The 27,437-nt window shown below is 41.7% G+C and overlaps 1 protein-coding gene across 12 annotated transcripts in view; it reads left to right on the top strand.

Moving 5' to 3' along the window:
* PUS7 (pseudouridine synthase 7) overlaps window positions 1–27,437 on the top strand; it is a 113,136-nt gene that overhangs the window by 15,746 nt on the left and 69,953 nt on the right. For 9 of the 12 annotated variants that reach the window (XM_063641583.1, XM_063641581.1, XM_063641584.1 and 6 more), the window contains exons 3-9: window positions 427–511; window positions 644–745; window positions 4,133–4,277; window positions 11,396–11,507; window positions 14,978–15,055; window positions 24,129–24,257; window positions 25,386–25,511. In XM_063641583.1, coding sequence (XP_063497653.1) covers window positions 427–511; window positions 644–745; window positions 4,133–4,277; window positions 11,396–11,507; window positions 14,978–15,055; window positions 24,129–24,257; window positions 25,386–25,511 — 777 coding nt within the window. Of the gene's footprint in view, window positions 1–426; window positions 512–643; window positions 746–4,132; window positions 4,278–9,705; window positions 9,724–11,395; window positions 11,508–14,977; window positions 15,056–24,128; window positions 24,258–25,385; window positions 25,512–27,437 lie in introns of all 12 variants that reach the window. The other 3 variants (XM_063641588.1, XM_063641589.1, XM_055283540.2) reach the window with 2 other exon arrangements.

Raw genomic sequence — 27,437 nt, 5'->3', positions numbered from 1 at the left:
CAGCACTTTGGGAGGCCAAGATGGGCGGATCACTTGAGGTCAGGAGTTCGAGACCAGCTTGGCCAAAGTGGTGAAACCCCATCTCTACTAAAAATACAAAAATTATCTGGGCATGGTGGTGCGTGCCTGTAATCCCAGCTGCTCGGGAGGCCGAGGCAGGAGAATCACTTGAACCCAGGAGGTGGAGGTTGCAATGAGCAGAGATTGAGCCACTGCACTCCAGCCTGGGCAACAGAGCAAGACTCCATCTCAAAAAAAAAAAAAAAAAAAAAAATAATAATAATAATTCCATGTGATTTTGCACTGAAGATTTTTTAAAATTCCTTGTTTTGCACAATAGTAAGGCTTACTGTTGCTCAACTTTATCCTAAAATTAATAGAAAACAGGATGTTAATTATCTGAAAGTTCATGTTTTCTTTCATCAGATACTCCGACTTCGTTGTTCATGAAATAGGAAAAGATGGACGGATCAGCCATTTGAATGACTTGTCCATTCCAGTGGATGAAGAGGTAGAAGTAGCTCTTTAGCAAATGTCACCTTCTGTATAAAAATAACATTTCCTAGAGATTTAGAAATATAGAGCTTTATTAAATTTGAATTCTATGTATGATTCACTGTGAGTTCTCATGGTTATTTTAAAGGACCCTTCAGAAGACATATTTACAGTTTTGACAGCTGAAGAAAAGCAGCGATTGGAAGAGCTCCAGCTCTTCAAAAATAAGGAAACCAGTGTTGCCATTGAGGTAAATAATGCAAAAATATATGAAAAATTTTTTAGGGTTTTAGTTGCTTTTTGGGTGGATGTTAAGTGTTTATGGAAAAAATTACAATGGTTAACAAAGGGTGACTTTGTTGTATTGGATCTAAAAGATATTACACTAAAAAAATTTCTTACTGGGGCAGATAACTAGTATCCCAGATAAACTATAGCCCCCCAAAAGTTACATTTTTGTTTAAAAACATTTTTATTTGGGTAGAGTGTTACATGCTATTCCAAAGTCCTAGCTACTCCGAAGGCTGAAGCCAGAGGTTTACTTGAGCCCAGGAATTGGAGACTAGCCTAGACAACATAGTGAGACATCATCTCTGAAAAAAAAATTTAGGGACCACAAGTTAACAACGACATATGTTGTTTAGAATCACGGAGTAACAATTATACCACAATGTCCATTGTAACAGGACCACCATTTGCTGCCTGTCAGGTATGTGACCCAGGTCAGATTCTGGCTTCAGCAGCTTCTTGGTCTCAGTTGGGACTCTGGGAAGGGGAGGAAATGGGGAAAGTAAGTAGAGGAGCATTTATTTGCTCATCCTGGGTCGATTCTGCTATTGAAGAAAAGGTGAGCTCAGCTGCTAAGTAGAATAGTAAATGTTGTTGTTAAAGCTTTTGTTCGCCGGGCACGGTGGCTTACACCTGTAATCCCAGCACTTTGGGAGGCCAAGATGGGCGGATCACTAGAGGTCAGGAGTTCGAGACCAGCCTGGCCAACATGGCAAAACCCCGTCTCTACTAAAAATACAAAATAATCAGCCAAGTGTGGTAGCGCAGGCCTGTAGTCCCATCTACTTGGGAGGCTGAGGCAAGAGAATCACTTGAACCTAGGAGACAGAGGTTGCAGTGAGTGGAGATCGCACCACAGCACTCCAGCCTGGGCGACAGAGCGAGACTCTGTATAAAAAAAAAAAAAATATGTTAAATTAATTTTGTACTACATTTTAATGAGCTATGGGGTTTTTGGTTGTCTGAAATTCCCCCTCCCATCACTCCTAGTTAATAAGTGTACTACAACTTCTCAGAATTCATTATCTGCCCCTTGTCTCCCTCCCTACCTGAGCTTCCCAAAAGTGTGTGGTATTGCAATGTTAGAAATCTTCAGTTACCGACAAAATCTTTAGACAAAACCTTTAGCAATGCCAAGAAGAAAGTTCCTGGCAGATTTCTAGAGCAATCCAGAAGGATGGTCCAAGTTTCCTTTGCTTGTACAATGCAGAGGTTTATCTTAGGCTTATAGTATGTATTTTCGTATACATGTGGTAAAATTTACTATTGTCTTAAAAACTGAGGTTTTCCCATCTACTGAAAGTCTTTACATTTAAGAGGCATAAACTATGGGCAAGTTTCCTCATTTGTAAAATGAAGATGAAGGACTTTCTGAGTTTTTGAGGTCTAAACATGTATTCATATACACAAACTGTCATTCTCCTTGCTATCAGTAATTTCAGATCTAGACTCACTTTTTGCTATGAAGAAGTCATTTACCTGTAATCGTAATGTAGTTTGGTGGATTTTTTTCATTTTTTATTTTGTTGAAGTATCATCAAGTTGCCGGGTGCGGTGGCTCACACCTGTAATCCCAGCACTTTGGGAGGCCGAGGTGGGTGGATCACCTAAGGTCAGGAGTTCGAGACCAGCCTGACCAACATGGAGAAACCCCATCTCTACTAAAAATACAAAAAATTAGCTGGGTGTGATAGTGGGCACCTGTAATCCTAGCTACTCAGGAGGCTGAGGCAAGAGAATCACTTGAACCTGGGAGGTGGAGGTTGCAGAGAGCCGAGATTGTCCCATTGCACTCCAGCCTGGGTAACGAGTGAAACTGCGTCTCAGAAAAAAAAAAAAAAAAGTATCATCAAGTTTAGCCAGTAGCAGTTGCAGTGTATCTTGATGTTTTCAGCTTGCAGGTTACAACTCATTAATGGGTCATGAAATCAGTTTAGTAGGGGATCTCAACCAGCATTTTTAAAAAATGGAATAAAATAAGGGCTGGGCACGGTGGCTCAGGCGTGGAATTCCAGTACTTTGGGAAGCTGAGGTGGGCAGATCGCTTGAATTCAGGAGATCAAGACCAGCCTGGGCAACATGGCTAAATGCCATCTCTACAAAACATTAAAAAATTAGCTGGGCATGGAGGCACATGCCTGTAGTCCCAGCTACTTGAGAGGCTGAGATAGGAGGATGGCTTGAGCCTGGGAGGCAGAGGTTGCAGTGAGCCAAGGTCACATCACTGCACTCCAGCCTGGGTGACAGAGCCAGACTGTGTCTCAAAAAATATATATAATAATAGCGATAACATAGAAAATATTTGTGCATTGCAAATAGTAAGTATGAATCTTGTGAATTTTTTTTCGATTCTTAAAATGAGGCATATATACACACATTTGTGGTTATATTGAGTAAAGAGGGAGGGAAAATTCTCAGTATGAGATGCACTCACAAACTGAAAATATCATGTAACTAGTGAGTTTATATCATGATTTTTCTTTACTGTGAACCCATGTGCTAGAACCTCATTATAAAATAATTTAGAATATAATTCAATAAGAAGCAGCTGTAGGTTGGATTGTTCAAAGGACTGAGCTTCTCACATACCAAAAGGCCTAGCTTTGCCTGCATTTTCACATAGGAGCCCTAAGGTGTCTGTCCAGCAGAGACCCCGAGAAGGAGCATCTGGGTTGGTAGCCCCTGGGTTTGACAGCCTGGATTTTAAATCCAGCTCTACCACCTTCCAGCTATATAACCGTAGACACAATTGCTCACTTCTAAATAGATATAATGGTGTTATGATGGAGAGATTACAAAGGATTAAATAAAATGATGACCATAGTGCTTTGTACAGTGTCTGGCAGATGGATGTGCTCCATCAACAGGCTCCTGGGATTTGCAATATTGGGAAGCTCTGAAATATTTCTGAGACTGGGCACGGTGGCTCACGCCTGTAATCTCAGCACTTTGGAAGGCCAAGGCAGATGGATCACTTGAGGCCAGGAGTTTGAGAGTAGCCTGGCCAACGTGGTGAAACCCCATCTCTACTAAAAATACAAAAACTAGCCAGGCATGGTGTCACGAGCCTGTAATCCCAGCTACTCAGGAGGCTGCGGCAGGAGAATCCCTTGAACCCGGGAGGTGGAGGTTGCAGTGAGCTGAGATCACTCCACTGTACTCCAGCTTGAGCAACAGAGAGAGACTCTGTCTAAAAAATAAAAATAAAAGATTTTTGAAATCGTATGCAGGCACTTTTGTTATTTTGCATAGTTAACAAGGTGAGCAGTGTTTTTACTAATTCACTGTATTACTTCCCTATTTAATGTTTGTTAACTTAGTGGTATTGCTATCTGTTTTTTTTTAATAGGTTATCGAGGACACCAAAGAGAAAAGAACCATCATCCATCAGGCTATCAAATCTCTGTTTCCAGGATTAGAGACAAAAACAGAGGATAGGGAGGGGAAGAAATACATTGTAGCCTACCACGCAGCTGGGAAAAAGGCTTTGGCAAGTAGGTGTCTGTGAGCGGCTTCCTCCTGCCAGGCAGCTGTGAGCAGCAGGCCCCGCTTCTCGTTAGCCTTGCCTGTTCATGTTCAAGTGCTACTATAGTGCTGCTCAGAGAACAATATTTATCATGTCCCTCCTTCAGAGAGGGTGAGTATTGTCACTTAAGATGCCAGCGCAGTCCTGCGGCCTGCCTGGCAAGGGGCATTAGGTCTTTTATGTGAGTAAAGATTTGCTGAAATTACAGTAGTGCCTGAGAGAGAGTCTTAGGGATTTGATATGTTCCCTGAAGAGCAGAGCATACTGAGTGGCAATTCAAGAAGAAAATAGGATTATTGCTCATTCTGTGTTCTTCATGGAGGAACACTTGTCACCTGTCCCAGTGGCACATTTTTTTGCAAGGCCCCTATATATATATATATATATTTTTTTTTTTTTTTTTTTTTTTTTTTTTTTTGAGACAGAGTCTCGCCCTGTCGCCCAGGCTGGAGTGCAGTGGCACGATCTCGGCCCACTGCAAGCTCCGCCTCCCGGGTTCATGCCATTCTCCTGCCTCAGCCTCCTGAGTACCTGAGACTACAGGCACCTGCCACCACGCCCAGCTAATTGTTTGTATTTTTAGTAGAGACGGGGTTTCACCTTGTTAGCCAGGATGGTCTTGATCTCCTGACCTCGTGATCCGCCCGTCTTGGCCTCCCAAAGTGCTAGGATTACAGGCGTAAGCCACTGCACCTGGCCAAGACCCCTATATTGAAGGAGGCGTATTTTTTGCCAGGCCCCTATATTGAAAGAGCTTTTGCTTTCCAACTGTATCTCCTTCAGTCACACATAAAAAATACAGAATATAGAGAAAGACACCCTTGTGTCTCAGCCCATCTTTTGTTGTGTATCATTCATTTGAAATGGGCATATTCCCAGTGAGTCACTGATATTTATGTTCTAATGTGTTTTCTACAGCCACAAAAGTTTCTATTTGCATATAACCTTTCAGGAAAATTAGGTAATTTTTTTTTTTACCTACCAAATTGACAGATAAAATTTAAATGAAAATTACAACAAGAAAAAGTTATTTCCTCACCCTCCTCTCCTACTAGCAGTGGCCTGTATTAATGAACAGTTATTCCTAGACACATTTGTTAGGGCAAAATTCTAAGACCATATAACAAAAAACTTTATTTATTAGGGCTCTTTCAGTATTCTTTTAGGTTAATTCAAAAGATAATACTGTGATGGATGAAGCCTTAATTGCTTATAACCATGTTTCTAGTGAAATGAGAGGGTATAACAAAAAAGAGAACAGGAGGAAAGCTTAGCTGTGCCTGAGGAAATAATCTAGTCAAGGCAGCAAGTCTGGATAGTGCTATAGAGATGAGATACCTGAGCAGTTTCAGAGGAAGAGGTGAAAATCAGAGGCCAGCTTTCAGTGAACACTGAAAAGAAAAGCCAGATGATGTGTCCTGGAACTGCTTGGGGCATGAGTTCTGAATTACTTTTTACTCCACAAACGAATGGTGGGTTGCTGTATGTTTCTTTAATGTCTGGGTCGTGGTATAAAATATCACCTGAGCAGCCTTTTTTCGGCCAAGGTTGCTCAAAGAAGAGTAAGCCCAGTGGAAAGTGATATGAGCCACTGTTGGTTCAGTTCTCCTAAGGATAGTGTATAGCTAGTAACTACTGTAGATGGAGAGGAGAGGTGACTTCTACAGACACCCATGCCTTGGGGCACTTGGTCCTAATTCTCTCAGGGAACCCAGTTGGGAAGGCTGCTAGGGAGTTATTTTCTGTCAAGAAACAGCCCACGTTGGTGAGCAGTGCTGCCCATTATGAAGGCGAGAAGACAAGGCAAGGTCTTATTCTGCTTGGTGTGGTCATGAGGAAGCAGGTTGGAAAAAGCAAAAACTGTTTTTTTGACTGGTGGCTTCTTGGAAGTGATAATCATTTCTTAGGATGCTGGGTTTTGTGAGAGGGTGTAGGGCATTTGCAGGCCAAAGCAGCCATTACAGTCTTTCTACCCATCCCCTTCATTAAACACAGTGCCAGGTCTCTCATGTTGTGTTTTTATCCACATTTTCTCTGCTTATGCGACACCCGCCTTTCGTTTTTTTGTTGTTGTTACGAAGTTTCCTTAAGATTTTACAAGTGAAGTACTGAGCTGTGTGATGTGAACCACCCTTCCGCATTTTCCTTTGGACACCTTCAGTAAGAAAGGAATTTCTCACTTTAAAAATAAGCAAGAAGGAAGTCAGATTGGATCAACCCCCTCTTGTATAGAGAACCACACTTCTTGGGCTTGTGGTGTTGTGGCATCTATTCAAAGACGGACTAAATCTCTGCCATCTCTCCCACCTCCTCATGGAAGGCCACCCCTGGCCTAAATGGGCACTTAGGAGCCTGCATTCATTTTAGACCCCACTCTCCCCAAGCTGAGAGTGGCCTAAAGTGAACACCCCTAGGAAAGGAGGAAGAGCTGGTATCCAAAGATTATTGTTCGTGGCCCTCTACCAGTGACAGCTTGTCCTCTTGAGCCATCTTGCCTAGCATTTGAATAATTTAGCTTTTAAAATATCATTACAAAGCTTTGTAATTTACAATTTTTTTTTAGCTGTATTACTACCAGATCCTGATAGAAATTGTTATTATGCATTATCTAGCAGATTCACAATATTCTTAACCTGAACTTTTCTCAGATAGCACTGTGGCATCCTAAAACATAGATGTGGTAGATTCTAAATCATGGTGCCCAAACACCACAAATTACCAGCTATTTAAACTCAGACATTATTTTATGTGTTAAGCCAGTCTGATAGGGCACATTGCTTTACCTACCAAAATGTATATGTGATATTTTTTTGAAAATACCATCCAAACTATCATAACATTACTGATAAATTAATTTATATTTTGAGACAGTATACATTCCAAATGCCTCTAAGAACATAGTTTTTAAAGACTTATGTAAAAAAAAGAAAATTCTGCCATGTGGTATGTACAGGTTCTGTATACTTTCTGAAATGAATGGTCCCCAGGAGGGATCCCTTTATGTAGGAATCCATAGAGACTCAGGAGGAAGAGCTAGACAGGTACAAAGAAGCTCTCTGGGAAAGACTGGTGTTATGGAACCACAGGAATAGGGAATCCCAATAATCAGAGTGGTCAATGGACTACCATTGCTTCCATTCCTGTGGCAATGGAAAATGCTACAGATAAGTCCAGCAAGATAATTACTCTGAAACCTGTCTATCAGTTTAGCAACATGGAAGTTGTTGGTGTCTTTTCACCAGAGCATTCTAGTGGAATGATGAGGTTGGAAACCAGTTTACACAGTAGGTTGAGATGGAAGGTAGTATATACTGACTGCTTTTTTGAATAACTTGCAAAGAGGAGAAGAAGCGAACATAATTAAGGAGAGGGGAACATAGGTTAGGCTTTTAAGATGGAAGAGCTGTGAGTTATTTATATATGCAAGGGAGATAATGGAGGGCCAGGCGCAGTGGCTCACGCCTGTAATCTCAGCACTTTGAGAGGCCGAGGCGGGCAGATCACTTGAGGCCTGGAGTTCCAGACCTGCCTGGCCAACATGGCAAAACCTCATCTCTATAAAAAGAAAAATATATATTTTCAAAAAGGAAAGAGACAGTGGAGAGAGAAGGTGAAAATTCAGGGAGGCGAATAACAAAATAAAGATAATGGAGTAGGATCCCTGAAAAAGCTGAAGGTTGGTGTGCAGGGGTGCGATGGTGGGAATGACCTTGAATAAGAAGGAAAGAATGTTCCGCATGCTACCCCATCTTTTCATCTTTCTCAGCTAGAAACATTTTTCCTTCCTTATTCATGGAGATCTCTGTGCTCAATAAATGAAACTTCCTGAACCTGGTTTCCCTTTTATCTGGTTTCCATTTCTACTAGACTGGGACTGCCTTGTTAGGCCCTCAGAAGCTGGAAGCAGCCTTCTTCAAATAGGAACCATATTACCCAGCCTGGGAATTCTGTGCATTTGCAGTATAAATCAGTGTCTCAAAAATGTCTGAAAGTTATTTTAAATTCACTCAAATTATAAAGTTAAGTATATGCTTCTTAGCATTCTTGCGGGTGGAGTTTTATAAAGTCACACAAATTGCCCAAAATAAATGGAGACTTACTGATTTTCTGTTATTTAAAATATTCCTAGTTAATCAATGCATATACTTACTATTTTGTATATTGAGTGTACTTAGAAAAAGAATGCATACTTGTATCTGTTGTTTGCAAAGGAGATAATTGTATGCATGCTCAGTGCTTGGATTTGCTAAATAGAAGATGCATGCTTGTGAGCCAAAACTCATACTCTGTTGTCATGGTTTCTCTTAAGGTTTAGCAGCATTTAGTTTTTGAGTCTTGTGGCTTCATTTATTTCTTGCCATTATACTTAATTATGAATACGCCAAAGGGGTAGTTGAGAAAAATGTAGCTACACTTCATCAACTTTTATCACAAGCGTTTTTAAAGTTTTTATTATGGACATTTTCAAACTTGCAGTCAAATAGTGGAAATAGTATATGGAACCTATGTACCCATAAACCATCTTTAAGATTATCAGCATTCTGTTGTTTTATTGATCTATCCTTCCTCCTTTTTTTTCTTGCTGGAGCATTTTAAAGGAAATTCTACATAGCATGGCTTTTCACTCATAAATATTTCAGTATGTATTTGCCAGATGAGGACTGAAACCCCGAACTATTATCACATCCAAAACATCAACAATAATTTCTTCCTATCACATACCTATTGCATATTTGGTTTTGCTGTATCTCAAAAATGTCTTTTTTATATACAGATGGCTTGTTCAAAGAATGATAAAAACAAGGTCAGAACATTGCTCTCATTGATAAGCCTCTTAAGTCATCTCTTAAATCTTTTTTAATCTATAAAGAACTTAGCTGTTTTCTATAATATTTAACATTTTTCAAATTTAAAAGTCTTTAATTCAATGCAAGAAATTCATGAAACGCAGAAAAGTACAAAGCAAAGCAATAATTACTTGTAGTCTCACTATCAAAAAAACAGATAATCACAAATAGCATTTTGGTACATGTCCTCCCATATTTAAGAAAACAGATCTCTTTTTGGGGAAGCATTTACTATCCTTAAACCTTTTGCTTCATCCCATGGGTACAGACAGTGCAGCTTTGAGCATGAACTAACATGCCCATTGTGAAGGGATTGAGACAAGGAGGCTTCACCTGTAGAAGAGTTTTCTACTTGTTCACTGTTTGCCTCTAAAACATTCCATTGTTAATGTCTAAATGGCTGTTAACCCACCGCATAACTACCGGGTGCTGTAGAAGTCCTCAGTGTAAACTTACCATGCGATCATTTGCATGTTCACCTCTAAAGCACTTTAATATTATAAATTAAACATTGCTCTTTTGTGCTCTTTATGCTGTGCATTTGGACAGAGGTCAGAACTGCAGCAGGTAAGAGCATTTGGCATTTCATGTAGATAAAGTGAAATGCCAAAGATTTTGTCACAAGTGCTAAGTATAGACAATTTGCTTAACTGATAGCTGGAAGGAAAACCGAAAATGATATTCCTACTCAACAGTTTTCTGAAGAACTTGTGAGGAATTCACACCAAGGACTAAAGAAATACTTGTAATACTTTTCTGTCCAAGACAGAAAAAACTCACATATTTATCAAGAAGGAAGGGTGATTCACTAGGCATACATGCTATGGCGGTTTTCTGAAATGGTTTATGGAGTCTTTTGTTCTTTTCATTGTAGTTTATCACTAACTTACCAAACAGTGCTTTTGCCTTGACAAAGCCAGGTATCCAAGTACCAACTTCAGTACCAGCAGTATCTTAAGTCTCTGAAGATAAGGGATTCATGAGTTCATGAAAAAGGATTATTTTTAAAAGAAGAGGACTCTTTCTAGGAATTGTATGAAACATTTTTTCAGTTTTTCTTTCATGGAGTTACAGTAATCAAATGAACTAGATGTGTTGTTTAAGTAACAACTGCAGCTCTGTGCCACACAGGACTCATGAATGTTATTGTACAGCGTCTGTAAAGTGCAATTTGGGCTTACATGTTTTTCCCAAAGTACTTGAAAAAAAAAACAACACTTTGAGCAGCTTAAATCTATATAATATATATGTATGTATGTCTCTCTCTCTCTCTCTCTATATATATATATATATATATACACACACACACACACATACTTTTTTTTTTTTTTTTTGAGATGGAGTCTCACTCTTGTTTCCCAGGCTGGAATGCAATGGCACGATCTTGGCTCACTGTAACCTCTGCCTCCCGGGATCAAGCAATTCTGTTGTCTCAGCCTCCCAAGTAGCTGGAATTACAGGCACTTGCCACAACGCCCAGCTAATTTTTGTATTTTTAGTAGAGATGGGGTTTCACCATGTTGGCCAGGCTTGTCTCAAACTCCTGACCTCAGGTGATCTGCCCGTCTCAGCCTCCCAAAGTGCTGGGATTACAGGCATGAGCCACCACACTTGACCTAAATCTTACATTTTTTAACACAGGGTTGCACAACTGAAGTAACACTAGCTGCTCAGAAGTTAACATTTAACCTGGCTTAATTTTTTTATGTTTTTTTTTAATTAAAAATATTTTTCTTTTATTTATTTTTTGAGACAGGGTTTTGCTCTGTCACCCAGGCTGGAGTGCAGTAGCATGATCTCGGTTCACTACAACCTCCACCCCATGTGTTCATGTGATCCTCCCACCTCAGCCGTCTGAGTAGTTGGGACCACAGGTGTGCACCACCATGCCTGGCTATTTTTAGTGGAGATGGGTCTTGCCATGTTGCCCGGGCCAGTCATGAACTCCTGAGCTCAAGCCATCTGCCCACGTTGGCCTCCCAAAGTCCTGAGATTACAGGTGTGAGCCACCGTGCCCAGCCACATTTTAACTTTTTATTTTTAATATGGATAGGTAATGTTAAGTGTCCAATTACAGGAAATGTAATACCTCTAGTCCACACAGCTATAACCACTTAACCTATATTTCTTTATCGGACTAGAACTGATTTTCCACTCAAAGGTTCTATAGCGAAAAATGAGCTCTTACATCTATAACTTTTATTATGGTATATATAATGTTAATTTTTTTGCTTTCAAGATCCAAGAAAACATTCTTGGCCAAAATCTAGGGGAAGTTACTGCCACTTTGTACTATATAAGGAAAACAAAGACACCATGGATGCTATTAATGTACTCTCCAAATACTTAAGGTGAGTTACTGTTGTTATGCCTATACAAAATCAAAGCAACAGAAATGTGTATTCCTTTTTCCATGCAGGAGGAGCACAGATTACAGATAGTAAATGCTCCTCCCAATGATAGTTTTCTTTCTTTCTTTTTTTTTTTTTAGACGGAGTCTCAGTCTATCACTCAGGCTGGAGTGAATGATGGTATGATCAGGCTCACTGCAGCCTTGACTTCCTGGGCTCAGGCATTCCTCCCACCTTAGCCTCCTGAGTAGCTGGGATTACAGGCCTGTGCCACAATGCCAGGCTAATTTTATTAGGTTTTAGAGACAGAGTCTCACCATATTGCCCAGGCTGGTCTCGAACTCCTGTGCTCAAGCAGTCTTCACACTTCAGCCTCCCTAAGTGCTGGGATTAAGCATTGCTGATCGGCCTGGCACGGTGGCTCATACCTGTAATTCCAGCACTTTGGGAGGCTGAGGAGGGCAGATCACGAGGTCAAGAGATCGAGACCATCCTGGCCAACATGGTGAAAACCCATCTCTACTAAAAATGCAAAAATTAGCTGGGCATGGTGGCATGCGCCTGTAGTATTAGCTGCTCAGGAGGCTGAGGCAGGAGAATTGCTTGAACCCGGGAAGCAGAGGTTGCGGTGAGCCGAGATTGTGCCACTGCACTCCAGCCTGGCAACAGAGCAAGACTCCGTCTCAGAAAAAAAAAAAAATCACCTATCATGGATAGGAAATGCATTGTTTCTTCTAGGCGTGAGCCACTGTGCCAGGCCATGAGGATAGTTTTCTTAGGCAATGGATGAATTGATTTTTTTGACCCCCACATACATAGTGCCAATAATTCAAGATGAAAATTCCATAAGTAAATGATTCGCATGCAGTTGAGAGTTACCAATCTGTGTGGTTGAAAATAAAACTTAACTTTCTCTTTTGAAAGCCTATACTTACCCTTTGACGTGGCTGCAGATGTTGGTTTTGCCAGACTGGGAGCTCCCACTTCCTGGAGACTGACTAAACCTGAGACCGGTCTGATTTCCTAACAGGAATGTAAATATAGCAGAGACTGGATCTCTGGGGATCGGCAAGGTGCCAAAGCTTTTCTTAAAAATGGAAGTGGCTACGCACCACAGCAAGTCTGTATGCTGTGGAAATTTGGTTTCCAATATATATTTAACTCATTTTAAATATGGAAACACAGTGTATTAATTTGCTAGGACGTCCATAACAAAATACCACAGACCAGGTGGCTTAACAGAAATTAATATTCATATATGCTTCTAGAGGCTAGCAGTCCCAAGCTCAAGGTGTCGGCAAGTTTGTTTGTTTTCCGGAAGTGTCTCTCCTTGGCTCGCAGATGGCTGCCTTCTCGTTGTGTCCTCATGTGGCATTTTCCCTGTGCACGCACACCCCTGGTATCTCTGTGTGTGTCCGCATTTCCTCTTATGAGGACACCAGTCAGATTGGATTAGGGCCCACCCTAAATGGCCTCATTTTAACTGAATCACCTCTTTGAAGGCCCTGTCTCCAAATACAGTCACATTCTGAGGTCCTGGGGGGTCAGAGCTTCAACATACTAATTTTGGGGGAGACACAGTTCAGCCCATAATACACGGTACCCAATTAAGTAACATTTATTTTGCTCTATTTATTAACTCCCTGGGAGAGAGTCTGTGATACTATGCCTGTACCTGAGCCAGAGAGAACAGACTATTCTTGACAGGAATAGGTGGGTGGGGAGGGAGTTCCTCCAAGATCGGGAGTTGAGGATTGCTCAGGGTTTAAGAAATCCTTCCTGGCTTTTTCCTTCTCATATGGAATGTTTAAGTTTATAAAATACTTTTTAGTTAACTAGGTTACTTATTATCTTCCTATCAAAACTATTCAGATCCCAGTTTCAGCATTTCATTTGGCTTTTTTCATTTTTTAATACAAATCAATAGCATTTTAGGAAAATTCACACAATAGCTTTTTAAAAACAGAAGATAAATTTTCATAGTGGTACATTTTATCTCTAGAATGCATTTTTCTTTGCTTTCACTGTCTTATGTAATGTAATGAATTGCAGGTAATGGGTAGGAAGTGCATTGTTGCCTTTTTTGTTGCTGGCTAGCCAAGTCTTTGAACAACATCAGTTATTTACCAATAGCCACAAATGTTTACACTGCCAAGAAAGGAATTATTGACTGGGCGCAGTGGCTCACCCCTATAATCCTAGCACTTTGGGAGGCCGAGGTGGGTGGATCACCTGAGGTCGGGCATTCAAGACCAGCCTGGCCAACATAGCGAAACCTCATCTCTATTAAAAATACAAAAAATCAGCCAGATGTGGTGGTGCATGCCTGTAATCCCAGCTACTTGGGAGGCTGAGGCAGGAGAATTGCTTGAATCCGGGAGGCAGAGGTTGCAGTGACCCGAGATTGTGCCCCTGCACTCCAGCCTGGGTGACAGAGACTCCGTCTCCAAAAAAAAAAAACAAAGAATTATTTGGCCATCATTTACATTTTTTGTTTCTTTTTAAAGAGAGCAGGTCTCACTATGTCACCCAGTCAGGAGTGTAGTGTGCAGTGGCTGTTCACAGGCACCACCATCATAGCGCAGTGCAGCCTCGAACTCCTGAGCGCAGACGGTCCTCCAGCCTCAGGCCTCCCCAGTAACTGGGACTGTAGGTGCATGCCACCACACCTGGCTATCATTTACTTTTCTAGTTTGCATATGAATTTATGTTGTTTTCATAGATTTTTTTTTTTTTGGAGATGGAGTCTCACTCTGTGGCCCAGGCCGGAGTGCAGCAGCGTGGTCTCGGCTCACTGCAACCTCAGCCTCCTGAGTTCAAGCAATTCCCTTGTCTCAGCCTTCTGAGTAGCTGGGACTACAGGCACACACTACCACGCCCAGCTAATTTTTGTATTTTTAGTAGAGATGGGGTCTCACCATATTAGGCTGGTTTTGAACTCTTGACCTCAGGTGATCCACCTGCCTTGGCCTCTCAAAGTGCTGGGGATTAGAGGCATGAGCCACCACACCCAGTGTTTTTTGTTTGTTTGTTTTTGACACGGAGTCTTGCTGTGTCACCCAGGCTGGAGAGCAGTACATGATGTCGACTCACTGTACCCTCCACCTCCTGGGTTCAAGCGGTTCTCATGCCTCAGCCTCTCAAGTAGCTGGGACTACAGGCACACACCACCACACCCAGCTAATTTTTGTATTTTTACTAGAGCTGGGGTTTCATCATATTGGCCAGGCTGGTCTTGAACTCCTGACCTCAGGTGATCCACCAGTCTTGGCTTCCCAAGTGCTGGGATTACAGACGTGAGCCACTGCGCCCAGCCTCACTGGATTCATGTTAAAATAAAGTTTCTCCTCATTCTCTTACTGTGTTATGATTGTAAGTATGTTTATATTAAAACTTAAATTATGAGAATTAGGATTTCCTTATAATATTACGGTATGTGACTTCAGATGATCTTGTTTCTCTTTTACCAGAGTCAAGCCAAATATATTCTCCTACATGGGAACCAAAGATAAAAGGGCTATAACAGTTCAAGAGATTGCTGTTCTCAAGTAAGTAGAGAGCACATAACAGGATTTATACTGTAAAAATCCTGGCACTGCTTTTCAGAATTCTCAAATTTACTTTGGGGGTTTCTCTCTTTCAGCTTTAGATGGTGCTTCTGTCTATTTAAAAATTACTTTTCATTCTGTTTTTTTCTTCTTATCTATGAAACGTGTATTATTTGTGTAATTTTTAAAGAATTTTTTTGGTAAAGTCAAGAGAATAAATGCTTCTTTCCCTCTTTTTTTCATTCATTGTTAAATATGTTATTTAAAATTACAAGACGGTGGACATGCTGTTTTGTTGTACACCCGAGATCTACAGATAAAAACGATAGTTTGTGTTTTTGAAGTAATTATAATTAGTGGAATAGACGGACATGAAAATCAGAACTTCTCCTGCAGTGAGATAAATGCTGAAATAGAGATATACTTTGGATGTTAATGTATGCCTGTCAACAAGCATGGGAGTTGATGTGGAGGGAACACAGGAAAGCTTTCATAGAAAGTGGGATGCTGAGTTTTAATTTAGTTCAAGGCTTCTCAGCCTCTGCACTGTTGCTCTTCGGGGCTGGGTGATTCTTTGTTGTGGGGACTGTCCTGTGCATTGCAGGATGTTTTGCAGCATCCCTAGTCTCTACCCACTATGTAGCAGTAGCAACTCCTTGCCCACTTATGATAGCAAAGAATGTCTCTAGGCATTGTCAGGTATTCCCTGAGGGCCAGAATTGCCCCTGATTGGGAACCACTGGTCTAGATTCTAGAAGGATGAGTAGAGATTTCCTGGGGCTGGGTAGGATTTAGTGTTGTTTTTTCCAAATCAGAAAAGCAGGTTAAGAAAAGACGTTGGAAAACATATTTGGTACCTGGCACGTACTTTAGTTTTTGAGGAGCATTGCGAGAAATAAGGATCTAGGAGTTAGGCAGGATGTAGATCCTGAAGGGCCTGTTAGGTCAGGTTGAGGGTCTTTGCCTCAACTTTAATCTAAACGGGGAGTGGTGTATAGAGGCTGGATTACGGATCGCGGGTGGAGTAAGACGTGCGAAACTAGAGACCAGGGCTGTTGACATATTCTGGGGAGGGAGAATAAGGGTCTGAACCCAGTTACTCACAGTGAAGGTAAAAGAGAAAGGATGAATTTAATAGCTGTACTGTGTCAGACACATTTAGGCTGTCATATTAGTATAACTCCAGAGGCAAGGAATGGTGGGAGAGAGAAATAACATAGGGGCAAGGAAACTTCTGGGGGTGATGGATGCATTGTCTTTAATATGGTAATGGTTTCATGGGCTTATACACATGTCAACACTTGTACATTTTAAATATGTACAGTTTATGTTAGTCATACTGCAATTAAAAATAAAGTATGCTATGTTTGCTACCTCTACTTAAATACATGTATTTATTTTGGTTTCTCGGATTTTTTTTTTTTTTAAACAGTGTTGCTCTGTCGCCCAGGGTAGAGTGCAATGGTGGGATCTTGGCTCACTGCAACCTCCACCTCCCCAGTTCAAGTGATTCTCCTGCCTCAGCCTCCCAAGTAGCTGGGATTACGGGCATGCACTAGTGCACCTGACTAATTTTTATATTTTTAGTAGAGATGGAGTTTCGCCATGTTGGCCAGGCTGGTCTTGAACTCCTGACCTCAGGTGATCCACCCACCTCAGCATCCCAAAGTGTTGGGACTACAGGCATCAGCCACCACGCCCAGCCCAGATGTTTATTTTGAATTTCCTCATCTTTTTATGAAGAATTTATGGTGGTATCTCCTCTTTACCCCATAATCCCCTATAATTGGGCTTCTTTCCCACTACTTTTCTGATTCCCCTTAAATAATGTAGTTGTTGAACCGGTTGCATCATAATGTTTATTCCAGTTCTTTTTCTTCCTTGTCCTTGGGACAGTGGCATGATGTCGTAAAAGCAGTCATCTCACCATTGCTTTTACTGGTGGTGTGTACAAATACTGAAGCATTTGAAAGAGAGCAGGAGTAAATACATGAAGATGATGGTGTTCCTATCTGGTGGCCCGGTTTCATTTTCTCCTTGTGGCATATAGAATGTGGAGTTATTTGCTCAGAGTGAAGGAGCAGGAGTGGGTAAGGGAGCTTGAAAGAGAGTGGAGATTTGAAATAACCTCTGTGGGTAATGGGCCAGGGGCTTCCCAGAAACTCAGAAGAATGGGGGTAGGGGGACAGGGGTTTGAAGGCTCAGGCTTTCTCATCCTCTGTGGATAGAGGTCACAACAGAAGGTTTTTGCCTTCTCTTTGGTATCTAAAATACCTAGTCACCTCCTATGATTTCTAGCTGGCTCTGTGAATTTTGTTTCTGATAAAAAAATAAGTTGGTTTATTTTGTTTCTTTTTCTTTTCTTTCTTTCTTTCTTTTTTTTTTCGAGATGGAGTCTCGCTCTGTTGCCCAGGCTGGAGTGCAGTGGTGGGATCTCGGCTCACTACAAGCTCTGCCTTCCAGGTTCATGCCATTCTCCTGCCTCAGCGTCCTCAATAGCTGGGACTACAGGCACCTGCCACCACGCCCAGCTAATTTTTTTATATTTTTAGTAGAGACGGGGTTTCACCATGTTAGCCAGGATGGTCTCGATCTCCTGACCTCGTGATCCACCCACCTCGGCCTCCCAAAGTGCTGGGATTACAGGCGTGAGCCACCGCGCCCTGCCTGTTTTGTTTTCAACACAGAAAGAACTAGGTAGAAAATGAAAGGCCTACCATAACTGTACTTCCTCCGAGATCACCTTATTCACAACATGGTATATATTTTTTGAGGGACTTTTTTTCCTTTTTAAACAACAATACTTATGTATTATTTTGAACAATAGGTGATGTACCTTATTTCCTGTAGGTATATAGCAAAATATGTTTGAATGTATGGATATATCCTAATTTAAACTATTACTCTATTTTTGAATGTTACATTGTTTCTCGTTTCTTGCTATTATAACCCAGTCCATGACAGACATATTTGTAGCTAAATCTTGGCATACATCTGTGATAAGTTCATTAAGATAAACTTAGCAGTGAGATTACTGACTTAAAGGGAATATGACATTTTAACGTGGTTTGTCTTTTTTCTTTCCATCTGCTGGTCAAAACACAGAGAAATTCTCTCTTTTTTTTAATAGCAAAGTCTAATTATCCTGCAAAAAAGTGGTACCAATTTACCACCTTTATTCTAGTTCCCTAGACTCTTCCTCAGTATGGTGTTATGATGGGGGCAGGGAGTCATTTGCTAATTTGAGGGTCAAAAAATGGCATCTTGTTATTTCATTTTGGGTTTTCTAATGTGAAGTCTTAGAATAGTTGAAGACCGAGAATATTTCTTTTTTTCTTGGTCAGCCAGCAGATGTCACACTTCATCAGGACACTGCTCTGTCCTCAGATTTTTGCTGCCTTTATCATCTTCCTGTTGACTTAGTAAGAAACTGTGTTAGACACCTAAACGTTGGCCCTCTGAAAGCACACAGCACTTATCTCACGGATACAGGCTACACCCTTAGTTTGTTTAATGGATACATGGGGCCAGGCAGATTGGCCTTTCCCGTGGGAACTTGTGAACAGGAGAAACCCACTCTGCCACACAAGCATTTGAATGACTGCTGGATTGATCAGTCCTGGGGATAAGCAGCATGTCTTTTCAGCTTCATGAAACTCTAAAGCCACCTAGTAATTTTAGCAGGGTCTCAGGCAGGAACAGTCTCATTCAGAATGATTTGTTTCTTTTCCTGCCTGTTACTGCCAGTCTCCTTTCTGAACTTGGGCCAGTATTTCTCTGGCTTTGTTAAGTAAGGTTTTCTGTGCAACATGTTGCTTAATTGGTTCCTGATGTTTAAAAGCAAGATTTTTATGTTCCCTAGTTACTCACTGAATTTGCTGTAAATTTACAACCAAAGACCTTGATCTGGGATCATCATAATTAAAACTGTGAATAGTATCATGAAGACATTGTCAGCTTCATTCCATTTCTCAGGGAGCACCCACACCAACCAGAACTGAGTATAGTTCTTGCTTTTTGCTGTGCCAATGGAATTTAGAGATAGATGTCTATCGTATATTCAAGAATTTATACACTATTCAGCCACAAAAAAGAATGAAACAAAATACTGATATATACTTAAAACATGGATAAACCTTAAAAACATTCCACTAAGAAGTCAGGTGCACAAGGTCAGATATTGTGTGATTCTGTTTATATGATGTATCCGAAATAGGAAAATCTATAGAGGCAGAAAGTAGATTAATGGTTGCCAAGGTCTGCAGGGAAAGGAAACGGGAGTGACTGCTGAATAGGTACAGGGTTTCTTTTTCAGGTGATGGAAACTCTCTTGAAGTATATAGTGGTGATGGTTTCACATTGTTGTGAATATACTAAAAATCACTGATGTGTACACTTTATAACAGTTAAAATGGTGAATTATATATGTGTATATATTTATTTATTTTATTTTATTTTTTGATACGGGGTCTTGTTCTGTCACCCAGGCTGGAGTGCAGTGGCACAATCTCAGCTCACTGCAACCTCAGCCTCTGAGGTTCAAGTAATCCTCCTGCCTCAGCTTCCCGAGTAGCTGGGATTACAGGCATGCACCACCATGCCCTGCTAATTTTTGTATTTTTAGTAGACATGGGGTTTCACCAGGATGGCCAGGCTGGTCTCGAACTCCTCATCTCAAGCAATTCAGCCACTTTGGCCTCCCAAAATGCTGGGATTACAGGCGTGAGCCACCATGCCCAACCTGGTGAATTTTATATTATGTTAACTTCATCTCAACTTAAAAAAAAAGAACAGAACTGTCAGGCACTTCTGTGGCACCATCAGGAAGCAGTCTTCGGAACACTCTCTCTAGGACAGCTCCTGACCCTGAATTGTTCTGTCAGTTTCTACAGCAGTAGTTACTGGCTGAAGAGGAGTTCTGTCCCCGTTCCTCACTCTGTTCATACTGATCCTCTGCTTCTAGATTCCTTGGGATAGAATCCCTGGGTTAATTCGTGCTCTTGGGTTCTATCATTGCCCCCACACGTAGTCCAGGAATTCAAGGTTACAGTGAGCTATGATTGCACCACTGCACTCCAACCTGGGTGGCAGAGCAATTCCCTGTCTCTAAAAAAGAAAGAAAAAGTTATATAAGATAAGAAAATATACAAAAATCAATATACACAGCCAAGTGCGGTGGCTCATGCCTGTAATCCCAGCACTTTGGGAGGCTAAGGTGGGCAGATTACTTGAGGTCAGGAGTTCCAGACCAGCCTTGCCAACATGGTGAAACCCCATCTCTGCTAAAATTACAAAAATTAGTTGGGCTTGGTGGCAGGTGCCTGTAATCCCAGCTACTTGAGAGGCTGGGGGCAGGAGAATTGCTTGAACCAAGAGGCAGAGGTTGCAGTAAGCCTAGATCACACCAGTGCACTCCAGCCTGGGTGACAGAGCAAGACTCTGTCTCAAAAACAAAAACAAAAAAAGAAAGAAAGAAAAATAAATGTAGCACCTGGATAGGTGCAGTGGCTCACGCTGGTAATCCCAGCACTTTGGGAGGCCAGGGTGGGCGGGCATAGTGGTGCATGCCTGTAGTCCCAGCTTCTCAGGAGGCTAAGGCTGGAGACTTTGTAAGCCCAGGAAGCAGAGGTTGCAGTAAGCTTAGATCGCACCACTGCACTCCAACCTGGGCAACAGAGACTCTGTCTCAAAAACAAAAAAGAGATATAGCACTTAAAGCAATTTCATACTGGAACATGACCAGGTAGAATAGAGTAATCCTAGACCCAGATACACCCAAGGATTTAGTACGTATTCAAAGTATCATTTAAAATAAGTGGAGAAAATAATGGGTGATTCAAAAAATGTTGGATAACTGAGTAACCATCTAAAAAACCGTAAGTGTGGCTCCCCTACCTCATTTCCCTTTGCTAAATAAATTCCAGGTGGATCATAAATTTGAACATTAAAATGCAAATTTAAAAGGACTCTACTTAGGCCAGGCACGGTGGCTCACTCCTGTAATCCCAGCACTTTGGGAGGCTGGGGCGGGCGGATCACTTGAGGTCGGGAGTTCAAGACCAGCCTGACCAACATGTAGAAACCCTATCTCTACTAAAAATACAAAATTAGCCGGGCATGGTGCCGCATGCCTGTAATCCCAGCTACTCGGGAGGCCAAGGCAGGAGAATCGCTTGAACCCAGGAAGCGGAGGTTGCAGTGAGCCGAGATTGCACCATTGCATTCCAGCCTGGGCAACAAGAGCAAAACTCCGTCTCAAAACAACAACAACAACAACAATAACAACAACAACAACAACAAAACAGTACTCCACTTACATTTGAGATTAAAAAAAAAGAATCTCTGACCAGGTGTGTTGGCTGACCCCTGTAATCCCAGCACTTTGGGAGGCCAAGGCGGGCAGATCACTTGAGGCCAGGAGTTTGAGACCAGCCTGGCCAACCTGGTGAAACCCCATCTCTGCTAAAAATACAAAAATTGGCCAGACATGGTGATGTGTGCCTGTAGCCCCAGCTACTCAGGAAGACAAGGCAGGATAATTCCTTGATTTCAGGAGCCAGAGGTGGCAGTGAGCTGAGATCATGCCACTGCACTCCAGCCTGGGCAACACAGAGCAAGACTCCATCTTAAAAAAAAAAAAAAAAAATCTCTGACTGGCGACATCCTAAATATGACTTAAATCTCAGAGCTTTTTTTTTTTTTTTTTTTTCTGACAGCCAAGCTGGAGTGCCATGGCACGATCTCAGCTCACTGCAACCTCTGCCTCCTAGGCTCAAGCAGTTCTCCTGCCTCAGCCTCCCAAGTAGCTGGGATTACAGGCGTGTGCCACCATGCCCGGCTTATTTTTGTATTTTTAGTAGAGACGGGGTTTCACCATATTGGCCAGGCTGGTCTCGAATTCCTGACCTCAGGTAATCCACCCGCCTCTGCCTCCCAAAGTGCTGGGATTACAGGCATGAAGCACCGTGCCCGGCCCCAGAGCTTTTTTTTTTTTTTTTTTTTAAGAAAAAGAGATTCATGAATTTAACTAAAATTTCTGTATATAGTTGTTTGTTTTAATTTTAGAGATGGGATCTTGCTGTGTTGGCCAGGCTGGTCTCTAACTCCTGGGCTCAAGCTATCTGCCCGTCTAGGCCTCCTAAAGTACTGGGGTTACAGGCATAAACCACCGTGCCTGGCCCCTACATAGTTTTTATTTACAGAAGAATGCCAACAAATATAGAAACACAGTTGCAGCCAACACAGTAATAATCAATTCAGTCAACAGTCATGCTTGGGTACCTAAATAATTGGGTAAAAGACTTTGGGGAGAACAGGATTTTTACACAATTTCAAAAGTATTTCCCCACTGATTACTAATTAAAAGCAAAGACAAAGAGACTCTTAGAGTGTAAAAATCTAGTAAATACTATCCTAATTAAATGATTAAAGTTATTATCAATGATGGACAAACTCAATCACTGCCTTTTGATGTGATGCATTGAAAAGGGCCATATCACCTCAGTAATATTTCTACCAAAATGTTTACCTGAGTCTCAGCGTGAGGAAACAGTCAGACAAATCCACATTGAAAGACGTGTAAAAGTGCTGGCCTGGATTCTTCTAAGGGCCAGATATCATGAAAAACAAGGCTAGACAGATCACTTAGTGGAAACCAAACAGACATCACGACTGCAATGTGTGATCCTCAATTGGATCTTGGCAACCTAAAAAACAAAAAGACGGCCAGGTGCACTGGCTCATGGCTGTAATCCCAACACTTTGGGAAGCTGAGGTGGGTGGATCACTTGAGGCCAGGAGATCGAGACCAGCCTGACCAACATGGTGAAACTCTGTCTCTACTGAAAATACAAAAGAACATAGCCAGGTGTGGTGGCGTGTATCTGTATTCTCAGCTACTCGGGAGGCTGAGGCAGAAGAATCTCTCAAACTTATCTCACGCCTGTAATCGCAGCACTGTGCGAGGCCAATGTGGGCGGATCACCTGAGGTCAGGAGTTCAAGACCAGCCTGGCCAACATGGTGAAACCCATCTCTACTAAAAATATAAAAATTAGCTGGGCACGGTGGCTCATACCTGTGATCTCAGCACTTTGGGAGGCTGAGGCAGGCGGATCACCTGAGGTCAGGAGTTCAAGACCAGCCTGGCCAACATGGTGAAACCCCATCTGTACTAAAACTACAAAAATTAGCCGGGCATGGTGGTGTGCGCCTGTAATCCCAGCTACTTGGGAGGCTGAGGCAGGACATTCGCTTGAGCCTGGGAGGCAGAGTGAACCAAGATCATGCCATGCACTCCAGTCTGGGCAACAGAGAGAGAGACTTCTCAAAAAAAAACAAAAAAAAACAAAAAAAACAACATTGGCTGTTAGTGGTGACACTAGAGATAAAAAGGGGAGAAAGGCTTTTCAGTACTCTGTTTCTCTATATACATTTCCTATTGAAGAAGGCAAGGAATTTCTAATGAAAATTTCTATATATTAAATGATAGCAGCATGGTACAGATTTGGGTAGAATTCCAGCTATATATAACATGTCTTTAAAAAAAGAAAGGGAGGAAATAAAAAGTTAGATGTCAGTGGAAATTTTTTTCAGGCAATGAAAGTATGAATTTCTTTTCCTTTTCTCTTTTTTGTATTTTCCAAGTTTTCTGTAATGAATTTACAATATTTTTCTGATTGACAAAAATAATGACCTTTTTTTAAAAGCTTGATACCATTCTTTCTATGGGATTTGTCTCTGTCCCCATCCCTTTTCTCACCCCTCTCCCCACAAAAAGTAGAAAATTCCACAGATATTACTGTTCTGTTACTCATCAGCATATAAAAAGAGTCTTTGAGTATATAAAATATGGCCAGGAGTATGCAATTTCAACGGGAGCACGTACCATTTACACTGAAGGAAAAATGCAGAGAGAAGGACACGCCCACCTCACCTGCTGCAGTGCCTTTTCCTTTCGGGGGGTCATAGGTGTGCTGTATCTTGTTTTCTGTACTGTTCCAGGCAGACAATCAGTATCTCATGATCTTCTTTCTACTCTTTTTTGTTTTGTTGCTTTTTTTTTGTTTTTAAAGAATAACTGCACAAAGACTTGCCCACCTGAATAAGTGCTTGATGAACTTTAAGCTAGGGAATTTCAGCTATCAGAAAAACCCTCTGAAATTGGGAGAGCTTCAAGGAAACCACTTCACTGTTGTTCTCAGGTAAAGAACTGCAGGTGGGAATGTAGACCAGAGGGTCTGGCCAGGGCACCTTGAGTATGTTACTCACAGTTGGTGGTAAGGTCCTGGTGAGCTGGTACTAACAGAACAAGAGTGGCAGCAAGGAAGGGCAGAGCAGGGCCTGGCAGGGCTGGGAGAGCAAATACCTCTGTGAGAGCAAATACCTCTGTAGGATTTGTGTGGACACCTTGCCCCTTGAAAACCTAGCGCAGCCTTTGGAAAGACACCATCTCTTTCAAATACTGTGGTAAAAGACACCGAGCCGGCCGGGCACAGTGGCTCACGCCTGTAATCCCAGCACTTTGGGAGGCTGAGGTGGGCGGATCACGAGGTCAGGAGATCGAGACCATCCTGGCTAACACGGTGAAACCCTGTCTCTACTAAAAATACAAAAAATTAGCCGGGCGTGGTGGCGGGCGCCTGTAGTCCCAGCTACTCGGGAGGCTGAGGCAGGAGAATGGCGTGAACCCGGGAGGCAGAACTTGCAGTGAGCCAAGATTGCTCCACTGCACTCCAGACTGGGCGACAGAGTGAGACTCCATCTCAAAAAAAAAAAAAAAAGACACCGAGCCTATGATTCCACTTAAAGCGCCTAGAATAGGCAAATCCATGGACATAGAAAGTAGAATAGTGGTTACTGGGGAAAGGGATAGGGGTAATGGAAAATTACTGTTTAGGGGTACAGAGTTTCATTTTGGGAACAGGAAAAAATTTGGGAAGTAGATAGTGGTGAAGATTGTCCAACATTTTGCATGTAATTAACCCATTTATGCTAGTGTTCCATTATTGGAACACTAAGCATGTAGGAATTATTTATATCCTACTGCTCAAGGTCATCGCCAAGGTCTGATTGCAAAAATTCAAAAAATTGCAACCTCTGCCATAAATGGGTTAATACTGCCAAATTGTACACTTAAAAATAGCTAAAATAGTAAATTTGACATTATAAATATCTTACCACAACTTAAAGAAAGAGCCCTTGGGAGGTAGAGAGAAAGCTGCAGGAGAGTGAACAAAAGACTTGGAAGCCAGGCCGTAGTCATTTATGATCTGCATCCCTGAGTATTTGACTGTAACTTTTTTTTCTCTGGACAATTTGTGTCCCTGTAGAAATATAACAGGAACTGATGACCAAGTACAGCAAGCTATGAACTCTCTCAAAGAGATTGGATTTATTAACTACTATGGAATGCAAAGATTTGGAACCACAGCTGTCCCTACATATCAGGTTGGAAGGTTGGTATTTAATTTCTTTTATCAAAAATAGCTTTCTCATAAAAAAAGCAGGGTTTGTTGGTGGTGGTGTTTTTAATTATTTCTACGTTCTCCCATGTCTGGGGCAAATGAACCACAGTCTCATGATTTTTGTTTTAAGGTAATGAATGCACAAGATAAAAAATCAGAGTTCGAAAGGATATGACCTGAAAAGTGAGCTTTCCTATCACTCTTGGTAACCCATCCAGGGGTTCTATTTTTATTTTTTTATTTTATTTTATATATTTATTTTTTTTGAGGTGGAGTTTCGCCCTTGTTGCCCAGGCTGGAGTGCAATAGTGCTATCTCGGCTCACCGCATCTTCCGCCTCCCAGGTTCAAGTGATTCTCCTGCCTCAGCCTCCTGAGTAGCTGGGTTTACAGGCATGCGCCACCATGACTGGCTAATTTTGTGTTTTTAGTAGAGATGGGGTTTCTCCATGTTGGTCAGGCTGGTCTTGAACTCCCAACCTCAGGTGATCACCCGACCTCAGCCTCCCAAAGTGCTGGGATTACAGGCATGAGCCTCCACGCCCGGCTATTTTTTATTTTTTTGAGATGGAATCTTTCTCTGTTGTTCAGGCTGAAATGCAATGGTGCGATGTTGGCTCAATGCAATCTCCACCTCCCAGGTTCAAGCAATTCTCCTGCCTCAGCATCCCGAGTAGCTGGGATTGCAGGCTCTTGCCACCACATCCAGCTAACTTTGTTGTATTTTTAGTAGTGATGGGAATTTCACCATGTTGGCCAGGCTGGTCTTGAACTCCTGACCTCAAATGATCCGCCCACCTCAGCCTCCCAAAGTGTTGGGATTACAGGTGTGAGCCACTGCACCCAGCCCTATTTTTATTTTTATTTTGTAACAGGTAAGTCTTGGCTCAGTAAGTGATTCAACAGTAATCTGTTGGGTAACTCAGACGCAGAGTAGCCAGACAGAGATGTTACATTTTCTAATCTGTGTTAACATGTTTATTAAACTTTGATCTGCCCTTCCCTCACGCTTAATTTAATTTTATTTTTTATTTTTAATTTTTGAGATGAAGTCTCACTCTATCACCCAGGCTGGAGTGCAGTGGCGCCATCTCTGCTCACTGCAATCTCCGCCTCCCAGATTCAAGTGATTCTCCTGCCTCAGCCTCCCGAGTAACTGGGATTACAGGCATGCACCACCTCACCCAGCTAATTTTTGTATTTTTAGTAGAGCCGAGGTTTTGCCATGTTGGGCAGGCTGGTCTCGAGCTCCTGACCTCCACTGATCTGCCCGCCTTGGCCTCCCTAAGTGCTGGGATTACAGGCATTAGCCACTGTGCCTGGGCCCCTTCCCTCACTCTTTAAAGAAAGTAATAAATGATAAAATTAGTGATATGGAATTTAAGAATTGTCATTTACTTTTAAACAATTAAGAACCCCCCTAGGGTAACCTACAGTGGGAATCCCATCAATAAATAGTTGGTTTCCTAAATCTACTTCTGGAATCCTGCTACCCAGCAGAGAAGAGACTCTGTTACATAAACTAATTATTCACGTGGGAGTTAGAATTGTAGTAGTTACAAGCTGGAAGTTATCTGAGCGTTCATGTTCTTCCTTGACTTTCAGACCCTTCATGTTAGCAAACTTAGGCTTAGAGAGGTCTGCCTGAACTCATCAGTTGCTTGGCTATAGTTTGGGAATAGTTTTCTGGGCTTCCAGTCCATTGTTTCAGCCTCTAAACTATGAAGTTGCATTCATTTTTGTGATTTTAAAAGTGCAAAATGATAAAAATCTATATTTCCTCTCCCTCTTTGAGGAGGTGAAAACAGACTTTGAGTTCTGAGGCTTAAATTACTCATCTGTAGAATGGAGATAATAATACCAATTCACAGGGTGGTGAAAATGAAGTGAGATGATGTTTATGCTAAATCTATTTTTA

Source organism: Symphalangus syndactylus, chromosome 6, assembly GCF_028878055.3.
Source record: "Symphalangus syndactylus isolate Jambi chromosome 6, NHGRI_mSymSyn1-v2.1_pri, whole genome shotgun sequence".
NCBI classification, from domain to species: Eukaryota; Metazoa; Chordata; class Mammalia; order Primates; family Hylobatidae; genus Symphalangus; species Symphalangus syndactylus.
Note: the sequence above shows the minus strand (reverse complement) of the source record. Positions and strands in the feature narration are given on the sequence as shown.